Source organism: Delphinus delphis, chromosome 17 (assembly GCF_949987515.2).
Source record: "Delphinus delphis chromosome 17, mDelDel1.2, whole genome shotgun sequence".
Classification (NCBI taxonomy): Eukaryota; Metazoa; Chordata; class Mammalia; order Artiodactyla; family Delphinidae; genus Delphinus; species Delphinus delphis.
This window is the reverse complement of record NC_082699.1, coordinates 43,121,220-43,139,588: the sequence shown is the minus strand read 5'-3', so window position 1 is coordinate 43,139,588 and position 18,369 is coordinate 43,121,220. Positions and strand designations below refer to the sequence as shown.

At 37.1% G+C, this 18,369-nt stretch overlaps 1 protein-coding gene across 1 annotated transcript in view; it reads left to right on the top strand.

Moving 5' to 3' along the window:
• The window catches only part of STK3 (serine/threonine kinase 3), a 314,477-nt gene that overhangs the window by 37,308 nt on the left and 258,800 nt on the right, over window positions 1–18,369 (top strand). Inside the window, exon 2 of the mRNA XM_059994967.1 lies at window positions 18,176–18,256. Within this exon, the coding sequence (XP_059850950.1) occupies window positions 18,176–18,256 (81 nt within the window). The remainder of the gene's footprint in view (window positions 1–18,175; window positions 18,257–18,369) is intronic.

Genomic DNA, 18,369 nt, shown 5'->3' with positions numbered 1-18,369 from the left:
AGTATCATGTCAACTGCAACTGCTTTTACTGTTTGTCCGTTTTGGATTCCTTTTATTTCTTTTTCTTCTCTGATTGCTGTGGCTAAAACTTCCAAAACTATGTTGAGTAATAGTGGTCAGAGTGGGCAACCTTTTCTTGTCCCTGATCTTAGTGGAAATGGTTTCAGTTTTGCACCATTGAGGATGATGTTGGCTGTGGGTTTGTCATATATGGCCTTTATTATGTTGAGGAAAGTTCCCTCTATGCCTACCTTCTGCAGGGTTTTTATCATAAATGGGTGTTGAATTTTGTCAAAAGCTTTCTCTGCATCTATTGAGATGATCATATCGTTTTTCTCCTTCAATTTGTTAATATGGTGTATCACATTGTTAGATTTGCGTATATTGAAGAATCCTTGCATTCCTGGGATAAACCCCACTTGATCATGGTGTATGATCCTTTAATGTGCTGTTGGATTCTATTTGATAGTATTTTGTTGAGGATTTTTGCATCTATGTTCATCAGTGGTATTGGTCTGTAGTTTTTCAATTTCAGTGCTTGTGATTGGTCTGTTTATATTTTCTATTACTTCCTGGTTCAGTCTTGGGAGGTCGTGGTTTCTAAGAATTTGTCCATTTCTTCCAGGTTGTCCATTTTATTGGTATATAGTTGCTTGTAGTAATCTCTCATGATCCTTTGTATTTCTGCAGTGTCAGTTGTTATTTCTCCTTATTCATTTCTAATTTTATTGATTTGAGTCTTCTCCCTTTTTTTCTCGATGAGTCTGGCTAGTGCTTTATCAATTTTGTTTATCTTCTCAAGGAACCAGCTTTTAGTTTTATTTCTCTTAGCTATTTTTGCCTTCATTCCTTTTCCAGTTATTTTATTTTATTTTATTTTTTGCTGTATGCGGGCCTCTCACTGTTGTGGTCTCTCCCGTTGCAGAGCACAGGCTCCAGACGCGCAGGCTCAGCGGCCATGGCTCACGGGCCCAGCTGCTCTGCGGCATGTGGGATCTTCCCAGACCGGGACACGAACCCGTGTCCCCTGCCTCGGCAGGTGGACTTCAACCACTGTGCCACTAGGGAAGCCCTTTTTCAGTTATTTTTGATCTGATCTTTATGATTTCTTTTTTTCTGCTAATAAATTTTTTTTGTTCTTTTTTTTCTAATTGTTTTACCTGTAAAGTTACATTGTTTATTTGAGATGTTTCTTGAGGTAGGATTGTATTGCTATAAACTTCCTTCTTAGAACTGCGTTTGCTGCATCCCATAGGTTTTGGCTCGTCGTGTTTTTATTGTAATTTGTTTCTAGGTATTTTTGGATTTCCTCTTTAATTTTTTCAGTGATCTCTTGGTTATTTAGTAGTGTATTGTTTAGCCTCCATGTATTTGTATTTTTTACAGATTTTTTCCTTTAATCGATATCTAGTCTCATAGTGTTGTGGTCGGAAAAGATACTTGGCATGATTTCAATTTTCTTAAATTTACCAAGGCTTGATTTTTACCCCAAGATATGATCTATCCTGAAAAATGTTCCATGAGTACTTGAGAAGAAAGTGTATTCTGTTGTATTTGGATGGAATGTTCTATAAATATCAATTCAGTCCATCTTGTTTAATGTATCATTTAAAGCTTGTGTTTTCTTATTTATTTTCATTTTGCATGATCTGTCCATTGGTGAAAATGGGGTGCTAAGTCCCCTACTATTATTGTGTTACTGTCGATTTCCCCTTTTATGGTTGTTTTATGGGTGTTAGCATTTGCCTTATGTATTGAGGTGCTCTGATGTTCAGTGCATAAATATTTACAATTGTTATATCTTCTTGGAATGATCCCTTGATCATTATGTAGTGTCCTTCTTTGTCTCTTGTAATAGTCTTTATTTTAAAGTCTATTTTGTCTGATATGAGAATTGCTACTCCAGCTTTCTTTTGATTTCCATTTGCTTGGAATACTGTTTTCCATCTCCTTACTTTCATTCTGTATTTCTCCCTAGGTCTGAAGTGGGTTTCTTGTAGACAGCATATATATGGGTCTTGTTTTTGTATCCCTTCAGCAAGCCTTTGTCTTTTGGTTGGAGCATTTAATCCATTTATGTTTAAGGTAATTATCAATATGTATGTTTTTATTACCATTTTCTTAATTGTTATGGGTTTGTTATTGTAGGTCCTTCCTTTCCTTGCATTTCCTGCCTAGAGAAGTTCCTTTAGCATTTGTTGTATAGCTGGTTTGGTGGTGCTGAGTTCTCTTAGCTTTTGCTTGTCTGTAAAGGTTTTAATTTCTCCGTCGAATCTGAATGAGATCCTTGCTGGGTAGAGTAATCTTGGTTGTAGGTTTTTCACTTTCATCACTTTAAATATGTCCTGCCACTCCCTTCTGGCTTGCAGAGTTTCTGCTGAAAGATCAGCTGTTAACCTTATGGGGATTCCGTTGTATGTTATTTGTTGCTTTTTCCTTGATGCTTTTAATATTTTTTCTTTGTATTTAATTTTTTATAGTTTGATTAGTATGTGCCTTGGCATGTTTCTCCTTGGATTTATCCTGTATTGGACTCCCTGTGCTTCCTGGACTTATTTCCTTTCCCACATTAGGGAATTTTTCCACCATAATCTCTTCAAATATTTTCTCAGTCTCTTTTTTATTCTCTTCTTATGGGTCCCCTATAATTCGAATGTTGGTGCATTTAATGTTGTCCCAGAGGTGTCTGAGACTGTCCTCAATTCTTTTCATTCTTTTTTCTTTCTTTTGCTCTGTGGTAGTTATTTCCACTATTTTATCTTCCCGGTCACTTACCTGTTTTTCTGCCTTAGTTATTCTCCTATTGATTCCTTCTAGAGAATTTTAAATTTCATTATTATGTTGTTCATCATTGTTTGTTTGCTCTTTAGTTCTTCTAGGTCCTTTGTAAATGTTTCTTGTACTTTCTCCATTCTATTTCTAAGATTTTGTATCATCTTTACTATTATTATTCTGAATTCTTTTTCAGGTAGACTGCCTGTTTCCTCTTCATTTGTTTGGTCTGGGGTTCTTTTACCTTGCTTCCTCATCTGCTTTGTATTTCTCTGTCTTCTGATTTTGCCTAACCTTACTGTGTTTGGGGTATCCTTTTTGCAGCCTGCACGTTCGTAGTTCCCGGTGTTTTTGTTGTCTGCCCCCAGTGGGTAAGGTTGGTTCAGTGGGTTGTGTAGGCTTCCTGGTCGAGGGGACTGGTGCCTGTGTTCTGGGCGTTGAGGTTGGATCTTGTCTTTCTGGTGGGCAGGACTGCGTCTGGTGGTGTGTTTTTGTGTGTCTGTGACCTTATGATTTTAGGCAGCCTCTCTGCTTACGAGTGGGGTTGTGTTCCTGTCTTGGTAGTTGTTTGGCATAGGGTGTTCACCACTGTAGCTTGCTGGTCGTTGAGTTAAGCTGGGTCTTAGCATTGAGATGGAGATGTCTGGGAGAGCTTTCACCATTTGATATTACATGGGGCCAGGAGGTCTCTGGTGGACCATTGTCCTGAACTCAGCTCTCCCACCTCAGAGGCTCAGGCATGACAGCCAGCTGTAGCACCAAGACCCCGTCAGCCACACAGCTCAGAAGAACAGGGAGAATATAAAGAAAGAAAAATAAAATACAACATAGTAAAATGAAATAAGGTAAAGGTTATTGAAATAAAAATTAAAAATATTATTAAAATAAAAAGATAAAAAAGTAATAGAAGAAAAAAGAGAGCAACCAAACCAAAAAACAAATAGACCAATGATAACAAGCACTAAAAACTATATTAAAAAAAAAAAAGGACACAGAACCCTACGACAAATGGTGAAAGCAAAGTTATATAGACAAAATCACCCAAAGAAGCATACACATATACACTCACAAATAGAGAAAAAGGAAAGTAATATATATACGTATTTAAAAAAAAAACAAAGGACGTGAACAGCAAAATCAATAAATATACCAATGATAATAAGTTCTAAGTACTAAACTAAGATAAACATAAAACCAGAAATAAATTAGATGCAGAAAGCAAACCCCAAGTCTACAGTTGTTCCCAAAGTCCACTGCCTCAATTTTGGGATGATTTGTTGTCTGTTCAGGTATTCCGCAGATGCAGGGTACATCAGTTTGATTGTGAAGATTTTATCTGCTGCTCCTGAGGCTGCATGGAGAGATTTCCCTTTCTCTTCTTTGTTCGCAGAGCTCCTGGGGATGAGCTTTGGATTTGTCCCCGCCTCTGTGTGTAGGTCGCCTGAGGGCTTCTGTTCCCTGCCCAGACAGGGCAGGGTTAAAGTAGCAGCTGATTAATGGGCTCTGGGTCACTCAGGCCTTGGGGAGGGAGGGGTACGGAATGCAGGGGGAGCCTGCCGCAGCAGAGGCCAGTGCGACATTGCAGCAGCCTGAGGCGCACCATGTGTTCTCCCAGGGAAGTTGTCCCTGCATCACAGGACTGTGGCAGTGGTGGACTGCGCAGGCTCCCGGGAGGGGAGGTGTGGACAGTGACCTGTGCTTGCACACAGGCTTTTTGATGGCTGCAGCAGCAGGCTTAGTATCTCGTGCCCGTCTCTGGGGTCCGTGCTGATAGCCGCGGCTCGCGCCTGTCTCTGGAGCTCCTTTAAGCGGCGCTCTTAATCCCCTCTCCTTGCACACCAGGAAACAAAGAAGCAAGAAAAAGTCTCTTGCCTCTTTGGCAGCTCCAGACCTTTTCCCGGACTCCCTCCCACTAGCCATGGCGCACTAGCTCCCTTCAGGCTGTGTTCACGCAGCCAACCCCAGTCCTTTCCCTGGGATCTGAACTCCGAAGCCCAAGCCTCAGCTCCCAGCCCCCATGCACCTCAGCAGGTTAGCAGAGAAGCCTCTCAGGCTGGTGAATGCTGGTTGGCAGCGATCCTCTGTGCAGAAATCTCTCCACTTTGCCCTCTGCACCTCTGTTGCTGCGCTCTCCTCCGTGGCTCCAAAGCTTCTCCCCCCGCCCACCCACTGTCTCCGCCAGTGGGGACCTTCCTAGTGTGTGAAAACTTTTCCTCCTTCACAGCTCCCTCCCAGAGGTGCAGGTCCCGTCCCTATTCTTTTGGCTCTGGTTTTTCTTTTTTCTTTTGCCGTACGCAGGTACGTGGAGAGTTTCTTGCCTTTTTCGAAGTCTGAGGTTTTTCTGCCAGTGTTCAATAGGAGCTGTTCCACATGTAGATGTATTTTTGATGTACTTGTGGGGAGGAAGGTGATCTCCACGTTTTACTCCTCTGCCATCTTGAAGCTGAGATCTTCTTTTTAAATCTAAGGGCTTACTGGTATAAATTGCCCTCTTAATGCTGCTTTTGCTGCATCCCTTGTGTCTTGGTATGTTGTATTTTTGTTTTCATTTCTCTCCAGATATTTTCTTAATTCCCTTGTGATTTCTTCTTTGATCCTTTGTTTGTTTAAGAATATGTTAACATTCACGTATTTCTGGATCTTCCTGTTGCCCTACTGTTTTTGATTTCGTTTTTCATTCCATTCTGTTTGGAGAAGATACTTTGTATGATTACAGTGTTCTGAAATTTTAAAGATATGTTTTATGGCCTAACATGCAGTCTCTTTTGGAGATTGTTCCTGTTCCGTGTGCATTTGAGAAGAATGTACATTCTGCTGTTGTTGAATTTTTTTTTTTGTATTTACCTGTATTTTTACTAGCTGCTGTTCTTTATTCTTTTGTATAGGTTTATGTTTCCTTTTGACATCATTTTCTTGTAGCCTGAAGAACTGTCTTTAACCATTTATTGTTGTGAAAGTCCACTCATAATGAATTCTCTCACCCTTTTTTGTTTGAAAATTTTTTATTTTTCCTTCACTTTTGAGGGATATTTCCATTAAATATAGAATTTTATGTTGATTATTGTTTTCTATCATCACTTTTAAGGAGTCGCTGTCTTTTGGCTCGCTTACTGTCTGGCAAGAATACTACAGTCATCCTTGTTTTTTTTCTTATTTTAAATAAATTTATTTATTTTATTTATTTTTGGCTGCATTGGGTCTTCATTGCTGCGCGACGGCTTTCTCTAGTTGTGGCGGGTGGGGGCTACACTTCATTGCAGTGCTCGGGCTTCTCATTGCAGTGGCTTCTCTTGTTGTGTATCTTGGGCTCTAGGTGCATGGGCTTCGGTAGTTGCAGCACGCCGGCTCAGTAGTTGCGGCTCATGGGCCCTAGAGTAAGTAGTTGTGGCGCTTGTGCTTAGTTGCTCCGCAGCATGTCGGATCTTCCCAGACCAGGGCTCGAACCTATGTCCCCTGCATTGGCAGGTGGATTCTTAACCACTGCGCCACCAGGGAATCCCCTTGTTTTTGTTCTTATTTAAGTAATATGTCTTTTTTCTGTGACTGCTTTTAATATTCTCTTATTCCTACTCCTGTACTTCTTATTGGTGGCAATTTGATTACAATACATGTGGTTTGTCTGTGTGTGTGTTTGTGTATATTTATCTTTTTAGGTTTGCTGAGTTACTTGCATTTGTAGTTTATTGTTTTTATAAAATTTGGAAAATGTTTGGCCAGTTTCTCCTCCACCCCCTTTTTTCTCTTTCTCGCTGTTTATATATATTTATCTATACCTATTCTTCATTTCCATGTGGGGCTCAGGCTCTTTCTTTTCTCCTTTTTTCTTTAAACATTTTTTTCTTCACGTTACCTTTGTGCTGTACTGTCTAATCTGTTCAGATTGTATCCAGTGAAAATTTCATTTCAGTACTTTGTTTCATCTGTAAAATTTTTGTTTAGCTCTTTTTTCCTATCCATTTCCATTGCATCTCTAAGTACATGGGACTTATTTATATTTGCTCTTTATAAGATTGTTTTTTGTTAATTCCACTGTTTTTGCCATTTTTGTGTCTGTTTTGACTAATTTTTCTCCTCTTTGTGAGTCACAGTTCCCAATTTCTCATATATCCATAATTTTTTATTGAATTCTTTTTTTTTCTTTCTTCACAGTCACCAGTGTTTCGATATTTTCCATTTTTGTGTGTGCAAATTCTGTCTCCACACATATAAACAGATTTGTTGAACCATCTGAAACTAAGTTGCCCACATCATGACCCTTCATCTCTAAATACTTAAGCACGTGTCCCTTAAGAGGAAGCACATTCTCTTAAGTCCATAATTCCCTTTTCACTCTTAAGAAAATTAAAAACAATTCTTTAACATCATCCAATAGCTGGCCCTTATTGAAGATTCTACAATTCCTAAAAATACCTTATGTCTTTCTGTTTCTTTAATAGTATAAGAATTACTCCCTTTTACAGCCATTTTCTGTATGTGATGCATTTGAAAAATACTTTGTTTCAGATTCTTTTAAGAAATACATTTTCTGCTCAAACCAGCCCCAGTCTCTTCCTGTTACAAATCTGGTCTGGTCCACACAGCTCTCCTTCCTGAAGGAGCACATCCACATCACAGGAAGATGACTTTCCCACAAGCTCTGAAAAGAGTAGTGATTACAAGAACGGGCTATGAAGGCAGAAGGTCTGGGTTGGAATTGAGCCTCATCACTGACTAACTGGGTTAGGGCAAATTACTTAACCACTGTGAGGATCAACTTCCCAAACTATTATTATTAAGTATTTCTCGAATTATTACATGGAGACACTTAATGGTAATAATAGTCTCTACTGTGTAGAGTTGTTGGGAGGGTTAAGTGAGTTCATGAGTGTAAATGGCTTAGAATCATTGTCTGGAGTGTTGTCTGGATACAAAGTAAATGCTGTGCAAGGGCTCTCTTTAAAGATGCAATCTCTTCCTGGTAAGTTCTCCCAATTCCTCCCTGTATAGGTCATTAGTTTCCTAAGAAAATAGCACCTAATGGAAGACATTACAGGCATACTGCATTTTTATTGTGTTTCACACATACTGCATTTTTTTTTTTTTAACAAATTGAAGATTTGCGGCAACCTTGCATGGAGCAAGTTTATGGGCACCAATTTTCTTTTTTTTTCTGAATTTTTGAATTTTATTTATTTATTTATAGAGCAGGATCTTATTACTTATCCATTTTATACATACTAGTATATGTCAATCCCAATCTCCCAATTCATCACACCACCATCCCCCCCAGCCACTTTCCTCCGTTGGTGTCCTTACGTTTGTTCTCTACATCTGTGTCTCAATTTCTGCCCTGCAAACTGGTTCATCTATACCATTTTCCTAGGTTCCACATATATGCGTTAATATACGATATTTGTTTTTCTCTTTCTCACTTACTTCACTCTGTATGACAGTCTCTAGATCAATAGACATCTCTACAAATGACCTAATTTTGTTCCTTTTTATGGCTGAGTAATATTCCGTTGTATATATGTACCACATCTTCTTTATCCATTCCTCTGTCGATGGGCATTTAGGTTGCTTCCATGATCTGGCTGTTGTAAATAGTGCTGCAATGAACGTTGGGGTGCTTGTATCTTTTTGAATTACGGTTTTCTCTGGGTATATGCCCAGTAGTGTGATTGCTGGGTCATGTGGTACTTCTAATTTTAGTTTTTTAAGGAACCTCCATACTGTTCTCCATCGTGGCTGTATCAATTTACATTCCCACCAGCAGTGCAAGAGGGTCCCCTTTTCTCCACACCCTCTCCAGCATTTGTTGCTTATAGATTTTCTGATGCCCATTTTAACTGGTGTGAGGTGATACCCATTGTAGTTTTGATTTGCATTTCTCTAATAATTAATGATGTTGAGCAGCTTTTCATGTGCTTCTTGGCCAGCTGTATGTCTTCTTTGGAGAAATATCTATTTAGGTCTTCTGCCCATTTTTGGATTGGGTTGTTTGTTTTTTTTAGTATTGAGCTGCATGAGTTGTTTATATATTTTGGAGTTTAATTCTTTGTTGATTCATTTGCAAATATTTTCTCCCATCTCAGTGTTGTCTTTTCGTCTTGTTTGTAGTTTCCTTTGCTGTGCAAAAGCTTTTAAGTTTCATTAGGTCCCATTTGTTTATTTTTGTTTTGATTTCCATTACTCTAGAAGGTGGATCAAAAAAGATCTTGCTGTGATTGATGTCAGAGTGTTCTTCCTATGTTTTCCTCTAAGGGTTTTGTAGTGTCTGGTCTAACATTTAGGTCTCTAATCCATTTTGAGTTTATTTTTGTGTATGGCGTTAGGGAGTGTTCTAATTTCATTTTTTACATGTACCCGTCCAGTTTTCCCAGCACCACTTATTGAAGAGACTGTCTTTTCTTCTTTGTGTATGCTTCCCTCCTTTGCCATAGATTAGTTGAGCATAGGTGCGTGGGTTTATCTCTGGGCTTTCTATCCAGTTCCATTGATCTATATTTCTGTTTTTATGCCAGTACCATGCTGTCTTGATTACTGTAGCTTTATAGTATAGTCTGCAGTCAGGGAGTCTGATTCCTTCAGCTCCATTTTTTTCCATCAAGACTGCTTTGGCTATTTGGGGTCTTTTGTGTCTTCATACACATTTTAAGATTTTTTGTTCTAGTTCTGTAAAAAGTGCCACTGGTAATTTGATAGGGATTGCATTGAACATGTAGATTGCTTTGGGTAGTATAGTCATAGTCATTTTCACGATATTGTTTCTTCCAATCCAAGAACTTGGTATATCTCTTCATCTGTTTGATTCATCTTTAATTTCATTCATCAGTGTCTACATTTTTCTGCACACAGGTCTTTTGTCTCCCTAGGTAGGTGTATTCCTAGGTATTTTATTCTTTTTGTTCCAGTGATAAATGAGCGTGTTTCCTCAATTTTTCTTTCAGATTTTTCATAATTTGTGTATAGGAATGCAAGAGATTTCTGTGCATTAATTTTGTATCCTGCAACTTTACCAAATTCATTGATTAGCTCTAGCAGTTTTCTGGTAGCATGTTTAGGATTCTCTGTGTATTATGTCATCTGCAAACAGTGACAGTTTTACTTCTTCTTTTCCAGTTTGTATTCCTTTTATTTCTTTTTCTTCTCTGATTGCATGACTAGGACTTCCAAAAGTATGTTCAGTATAGTGGTGTTCAGTAATAGTGGTGAGAGTGGACATCCTTGTCTTGTTCCTAATCTTAGAGGAAATGCTTTCAGTTTTTCACAGTTGAGACTGATGTTTGCTGTGGGTTTGTCTTATATGGCCTTCATTATGTTGAGGTAGGTTCCCCCTCTGCCCACTTTCTGGAGAACTTTTATCATAAATGGGTGTTGAATTTTGTCGCAAGCTTTTTCTGCATCTATTGAGATGATGATATGGTTTTCCTTCTTCAGTTTGTTAATATGGTGTATCACATTGATTGATTTGCATATATTGAAGAATCCTTGCATCCATGGGGTAAATCCCACTTAATCTTGGTGTATGATCCTTTTAATGTGTTGTTGGTTTCTGTTTGCTAGTGTTTTGTTGAGGATTTTTGCATGTATGTTCATTAGTGATATTTGTTGGTAATTTCTTTTTTTTGTAGTATCTTTGTCTGGTTTTGGTATCAGGGTGATGGTGGCCTCATAGAATGAATTTGCTAGTGTTCCTTCCTCTGCAGTTTTTTGGAAGAGTTTAAGAAGGATGGGTGTTAGCTCTTCTCTGAATGTTTGATAGAATTCACCCGTGAAGCCATCTGGTCCTTGCTTTTGTTTGTTGGAAGATTTTTAATCACAGTTTCAATTTCATTACTTGTGATTGGTCTGTTCATATTTTCTTTTTCTTGCTGGTTCAGTCTTGGAAAGATATACTTTTCTAAGAACTTGTCCATTTCTTCCAGGTTGTGCATTTTATTGGCATAGAGTTGCTTGTAATAGTCTCTTAGGATGCTTTGTATTTCTGTGGTGCCTGTTGTAACTTCTCCTTTTTCTTTTCTCATTTTGTTGATTTGAGTCCTCTCCCTCCTTTTCTTGATGAGTCTGGCTAATGGTTTATCAATTTTGTTTATCTTCTCAAAGAACCAGCTTTTAGTGTTATTGATCTTTGCTATTGTTTTCTTTGTTTCTATTTCATTTATTTCTGCTCTGATCATTATGATTTCTTTACTTCTACTAACTTTGGGTTTTTTTTTTTTTTGTTCTTCTTTCTCTAGTTGCTTTAGGTGTAAGGTTAGATTATTTATTTGAGATTTTTCTTGTTTCTTGATGTAGACTTGTATTGCTATACACTTCCCTCTTAGAACTGCTTTTGCTGCATCCCGTAGGTTTTGGATTATCATGTTTTCATCGTCATTTGTCTCTAGGTATTTTTTGATTTCTTCTTTGATTTCTTCAGTGATCTCTTGATTATTTAGTAACATATTGTTTAGCCTCCATGTGTTTGTACTTTTTACGTTTTTTTCCCTGTAATTTATTTCTAATCTCATAGTGTTGTGTTCAGGAAAGATGCTTGATAGGATTTTGGTTTTCTTACATTTACTGAGGCTTTATTTTTGACCCAAGGTGTGATCTGTCTTGGAGAATGTTCCATGTGCACTTGAGAAGAAAGTGTCATCTGCTGTTTTTGGATGGAATGTCCTATAAATAACAATTAAGTCTATGTGGTGTATTGTGTCATTTAAAGCTTGTGTTTCCTTATTAATTTTTTGTTTGGATTATCTGTCCATTGGTTTAAGTGAGGTGTTACAGTCCCCCACTATTATTGTTTTACTGTCAATTTCCACTTTTATAACTGTTAGCAGTTGGCTTATGTATTGAGGTACTCCTATGTTGGTGCATATATATTTATAATTGTTATATCTTACTCTTGGATTGATCCCTTGATTGTTATGTAGTATCCTTCCTTGTGTCTTGTAACATTCTTTATTTTAAAGTCTATTTTATCTGATATGAGTATTGCTTCTCCAGCTTTCTTTTGATTTCCATTTGCATGGAATATCTTTTTCCTTCCCATCACTTTCAGTCTGTATGTGTCCCTAGGTGTGAAGTGGGTCTCTTGTAGACAGCATATATATGGGTCTTGTTTTTGTATCCATTCAGCAAACCTTTGTCTTTTGGTTGGAGCATTTAATCCATTCACATTTAAGGTAATTATTGATATGTATGTTCCTATTACCATTTTCTTAATTGTTATGGTTTTGTTTTTATAGGTTCTTTTCTTCTCTTGTGTCTCCCACTTAGAGAAGTTCCTTTAGCTTTTTTTGTAGAGCTGGTTTGGTTGTGCTGAGTTCTTCGAGCTTTTGCTTGTCTGTAAAGCTTTTGATTTCTCCATTGAATCTGAATGAGATCCTTGCTGGGTAGGGTAATCTTGGTTGTAGGTTTTTCTCTTTCATCACTTTAAATATCTCATGCCACTTCCTCTGGTTTGTAGAGCTTCTGCTGAGAAATCAGCTGTTACCCTTATGGGTGTTCCCTTGTATGCTATTTGTCATTTTCCCCTTGTTGCTTTCATTGTTTTTAATTCTTGTCAATGTTTTTAATATGTGTCTCAGCATGTTCCTCCTTGGCTTTATCCTGCCTGGCATTTCTGTGAGCTTCCTGCACTTGGTCGGCTATTTCCTTTCCCATGTTAGGGAAGTTTTCGACTATAATCTCTTCAAATATTTTGTCAGGTTCTTTCTCTCTCTCTTCTCTTTCTGGGACCCCTATAATGCGAATGTTGTTGCATTTAATTTTGCCCCAGCTGTCTCTTAGGCTGTTTTCATTTCTCTCCTTTGTTTTTTCTTTATTCTGTTCCATGGCAGTGAGTTCCACCATTCTGTCTTCCAGGTCACTTATCTGTTCTTTTACCTCAGTTATTCTGCTTTTGATTTCTTCTAGTGCATTTTTCATTTCAGTTATTGTATTGTTCTTCTCTGTTTGTTTGTTCTTTAATTCTTCTATGTGTTCCTTAATTCTTCTCATTCTTTGTTAAACATTTCTTGCATCTTCTCAATCTTTTCCTTCATTCTTTTTCCGAGGTCCTGGATCATCTTCATTATCATTATTCTGAATTGTTTTTCTTAAGGTTTCCTATCTCCACTTCATTTAGTTGTTTTTCTGGGGTTTGTCTTGTTCCTTTATCTGGTACATCATCCTGTGCGTTTTCATCTTGTCTATCTTTCTGTGAATGTGGTTTTTCCCACAGTCTGTGGGTTTTTAGTTCTTCTTGCTTCTTTTGATTGAATTCTTGGCATTATAAATTTTTACATTGTTAAGGCTGAGTTTTGTTTGTTTTGCAGGCATACTTCAGAGATACTGCAGGTCCAGTTCCAGACAACTGCAATAAAGCAAACATTGCAACAAAGTGAATCACACGAATTTTTTGGTTTTCCAGTGCACAAAAAAGTTGTGTTTAAGCTATGCTGTTGTCTATTAAGTGGGCGGTAGTATTGTCTAAAATACAATGTAATATACCTTAATTGAAAAATACTTTATTTCTAAAAAGTGCTAACCATCATCTGAGCCTTCAGCTAGATGTAATCTGTTTTGCTCCTGGAAGGTCTTGCCCCAGTGTTGATGTCTGCTGACTAATGAGGGTGATGGTTGCTGAAAGTTGGCATTGCTGTTGCAATTTCTTAAAATAAGACAACAGTGAAGTTTGCCACTTCAGTTACTCTTTCTTTCCTGAATGATTTCTCTGTAGCATGCAATGCTGCTTGATAGCATTTTATCCACAGTATAACCTCTTTCAAAGTTGGAGTCAGTCCTTTTAAACCCTGCTGTTTCATCAACTAAGTTTATGTCATATTTAACATCCTTTGTTGTCATTTTCACAGTCTTGATAGCATCGTCATCAGGAGTAGATTCTATCTCAAGAAAGTACTTTCTTTGCTCATCCATGAGGAGCAACTCCTCATCCGCTAATGTTTTATCATGAGATTACAGCAATTCAGTCACATCTTCAGGTTCGACTTTTAATTCTAGTTCTCTTGCTGTTTCTACCATGTCTGCAGTATTTTCCTCCACTGAAGTTTTGAACCCCTCAAAGTCATCCATGAGAATTGGATTCAGCTTCTTCCAAACCCTTATTGATGTTGGTATTTTGACCTTTTCCCTTGAATCATGAATGTTCTTGTGATTAGTAAATCCTTTCCAAAAGGTTTTCAGTTTACTTTGCCCAGAGCCTTCAGAGGAGTCACTATCTATGGCAGCTGTAGCCTTATGAAATAACATTTTTAAAATAATAAAACTTGAATGAAAGTTGAAATTGCTCCTTTATTTGTGGGCTGCAGAATGGACGTTGTGTTAGCAGGCATGAAAACAACATTACTCTTTTTGTACGTCTTCATAAGAGCTCTTGGGTGACCAAGTGCACTGTCAATGAGCAGTAATGTTTTGAAAGGAATCTTTTTTTCTGAGCAGCAGTTCTCAACAGTGGGCTTAAAATATTCAGTAAACCATGTTGTAAACAGATGTATTGTCATCCAGGCTTTATTATGCCACTTATAGAGCACAGGCAGAGTGGATGTAGCATAATTCTTAAGGACCCCAGGATTTTCAGATTGGTAAATGAGCATTGGCTTCAACTTAGAGTCACCAGCTGCATTGTCCTGTGAAGCCAGACATTGACTTTTCCTCTTTAGCTATGAAAGTTGTAGATGGTATATTCTTCCAATATAAGGCTGTTTCATCTACATTGAAAATCTGTTGTTTAGTGTAGGCATCTTCATTAACTATCTTAGCTGAATCTTCTGTGTAACTTGCTGCAGCTTCTACCTGTGCACTTTCTGCTTCACCTTTCACTTTCACGTTATAGAGATGGTTTCTTTCCTTAAAATCCATGAACCACCCTCTGCTAGCTTCAGGCTTTTCTTTTGCCACTTCCTTACCTTTTTCTGTCTTTATAGCATTGAAGAGAATTAGGGCTTTGATCTGGATTAAGCTTTGGTTTAAGGTAATGTTGTGGCTGGTTTGATCTATTGAGACCACTAAAACTTTCTATCAGCAGTAAGGCTGTTTTGCTTTCTTATCATTTGTGTGTTCACTGGAGTAGCACCTTTACTTTTCTTCAAGAACTTTTCCTTAGCATTCAAAAGGGTAACTGTTTGGCACAGGAGGCCTGGCTTATGGCCTTTCTCAGCTTTCGACATGCCTTCTTCACTAAGCTTAACCAATTCTAGCTTTTGATTTAAAGTGAGAGATATGTGACTCTTTTTTCACTTGAACACTTAAAGTTGTTGTACCGTTATTCATTGGCCTAATTTCAGTATTGTTTTGTCTCAGGGAATAGGGAGGCCTGAGGAAAGGGAGAGAAATGGGGAATGGCCAATTGGTGGAGCAGTTAGAACAGAAAACATTTATTAAGTTCATTGTCTTATATGGGCATGGTTCATGGCACCCCAAAACACATTACAATGGTAACATCAAAGATCATTGATTACAGATTACCATAAAAATATAATAATAATGAAAAAGTTTGAAATATTGTGAGAATTACCAAAATGTGACACAGAGACACAAAGTGAGCAAATGCTGTTGGAAAAATGGCACCAATAGTCTTGCTCTGTGCAGCGTTGCCACAAACCTTCCTTTTGTAAAAAACTTAGTATTTTTCAAAGCACGATAAAACGAGGTATGCCTATATAGACTTATTCTGGTAGGCAGTTGTTACCTTGTAGATTGGCTCAGTGCTTTTGAAGCCTGTTTTTAAGCTCCTTTTGGGAGAGTCTAAAGTAAAGTAGCGTTTATGTTTTGGTAATGCAGTCTCTTTTCTAAAACAAGGCTGTTCTGGGATGTCTACTGAATGTCCTTTGTATTCTACGAGTTCACTTAACTGTTGACAGTGGGAAAGATTCTCAGCCTTGTGTGACCTCTGGGAGTTGTTCTTTTTAAAACTCCCTGGTCGTTTTTTTCTCCTAGGAAATTGATTTTGTTGGGTTTTGTAGAGTGTTTTTGTAAGCATGTACAGGTTGGCATTCAGCTAAATAGTCAAGGGAGCTCTTAGGTAGATTGATGGACCTGTTTCTCTGTATAGCTCTTTTCTCACAGGTATTCTGTAATGCACATTTTATTTGCCTTGCCTCCCCAAACTCCCATCTTTGTTTCTTTAACTCAGCAAAATTGCTTGGCTCTGTTGGGTTCCCTTCTCCCTGTGCTACATTTTGGACATAACCTATAGATCTAAAGCTTGGGTGATAGTAGGGCTTATCTTATTTCTTTCCCTTTTCTCATGGATCTCTGTCCTGAAATATCTGATACTCATGTCTGAAAATAGTTGCTTCCTATATTTTTCTGAGTTTTTTAGTTGTTTACAGCAGCCAGATAATTCTGGATCCTCTTACTTCCTTGCAGTCAGAAGTGGAAATCCTGTAATGGACACTTTTAAATCTTTAAGTTGTTTGAACTTTCAGTAGCATTTGAAAATGGTCAAGTACTACTTTCTTGTCCTTCATGACCTCATTTACTAAATATTGATGTTTTCCTGGGATGTCTTCTTGACCCTTACGTCTTCTTAAACATTTTCCTGATGATTTTATCCCTTCTCAAGTCTTCAGGCTTCATCTGTGTGCTGGTGACACCAAAAATGACATTGCCAACTCAGATCTCTGCTGGTATTCATATATACAGTTGGTTGCTGGAAATCTGCATTTGGATGAGAGGAGTTAAACCCATCTTATTCCCCTCCAGACTTTTTTCTGGTGTTCTTTAGCTTAGTAAATAACATTGCCATCTAGTCATTAGCTTAAGCCAAAGGCTTATTAAGAGACATGCTCAACTCCTCTCTTTCTTGCATCATCCCATATTTAATCAAAACCACTTTCTGTTGACTGTGCCTCTTTAATATCTTGATTAGCTTATCCTCTCTCCATTCTTACTGCCACTGCTATATTCTCTGCATACATATTTTGAATAATCCCCTACTGGTTTCCCTTCTCTACTGTTGCTTACTGCATGTCCTTCCTCTGGATTACAGGGGAAGTGATCTTTTTAAAATAGAGCTCCTAACATGGTTTACAAGACTCTTTTTAACCTGACCCTTTTTAATACATCCTGGCCACTTTTACTTTATTCTTTCTGAATTATTTTTGGTCCTTTATACATGATACTTTATTCATAGCAAATTATTTTTGGTCTTTCAGACATACCATGTATAATGCCTCTCATTTCTTGCTTCTAGATATTTCTGCACATGCCATACTATGGATAACTTAAAAAAAAAACAAAATAAAAAGATATTTCTCTATGGCAAATAGTCAAGTAGACCATAAAACTAAAAACTCTTAAGTGAAGTCAATACAAGTGAAAATATGTACAACCTAAATGAAAGCCAGTTTTCCTTGTATACAGATAAGAAAAGGACCAAAAACCCAGGAGAAAAGTGAGCAAAGAACATGAATAGATGATTTGTTTTATATTATATTAAAAGATGCTCAACTTTACTCATAGTAAGAGAAATGCAAAATAAATCTTCTCTGAGTTACAAGTTTTCACCTAATGTATTGGCTGAAATATTTGGTTCAATACTATGTAGGTGGAATTGTGGGAAAAGATGCTCTCTCATATATTACTGGTAGGAGATTAAATTTGTATAAGCCCCCTGGTGGGCAGTTTTTTAATATCTATTAATATACATATATATTAATATCACATACAATTATAGTAGATAAAATATACCATAATATAATCAATCAAAAATTTTAATAATTACTATATAGTTATTATAATAGTGATCTTATGTTATTAAATTTATATTATGACATATGGTTATACTTACAGTATATGTGCTTATTTATCAATATATATACTTCTATATTTGTGTGTGTTTATATATTCCCTTGACCTCGCAGTTTTGCTTCTGGGAATTTATCTTAAAGATATGCTGGCACATGTGTGAGTTGACTTATGTATAAGCTTATTTATTGCAGTGTTGTTTATATTAGCAAAAGGGAACCTAGATACCCATAAGTAAAGGATCGGAGAGTAAGAGATACTACATCTTTGCAACAGAATAGGATGTAGATGTAAAAAAGAAAAGAATGAGGATGCTTTCTATGTATTTATGTTGTAGAGATCTCCAACATGGATTTTATGTTGTCAAGTAAAAATATCAAAATATATAACAGTGTGGATAAAAAACATTGTGTATAAAATGCTATATTGTGTGTTAAAAGGGGGAGAAATAAAAATATATATTCATATTTGTATAAAGGTTTCACAAGAAGCAAATAAAAGTGCTTATTCTTTGAGGTGTTTCTGGGAAGATTAAGAACAGGGGTTGGAAGGAGACTATATACTGTATACTTTTTTATATTGATTGATTTTTGAACCATTTGAGTATATTGCCTCTTAAAAGTAAAATTAAAAAATTTATGAAAGATGTTAAGGAAAATATTTTTTCTGTTCTTTTTCTCATCAGTAAGCTAAAAAAGCTGAGTGAAGACAGTTTGACTAAGCAGCCTGAAGAAGTTTTTGATGTACTAGAGAAACTGGGAGAAGGGTAAGTACAAAAACATGAAAGTAACATTTAGATAATGACAGAACAGTTATAAAATACCGTGTAAGATTAGTCTTCCACTAGAGTATATTTGATTGAATTGAGTAGTAAGAGTA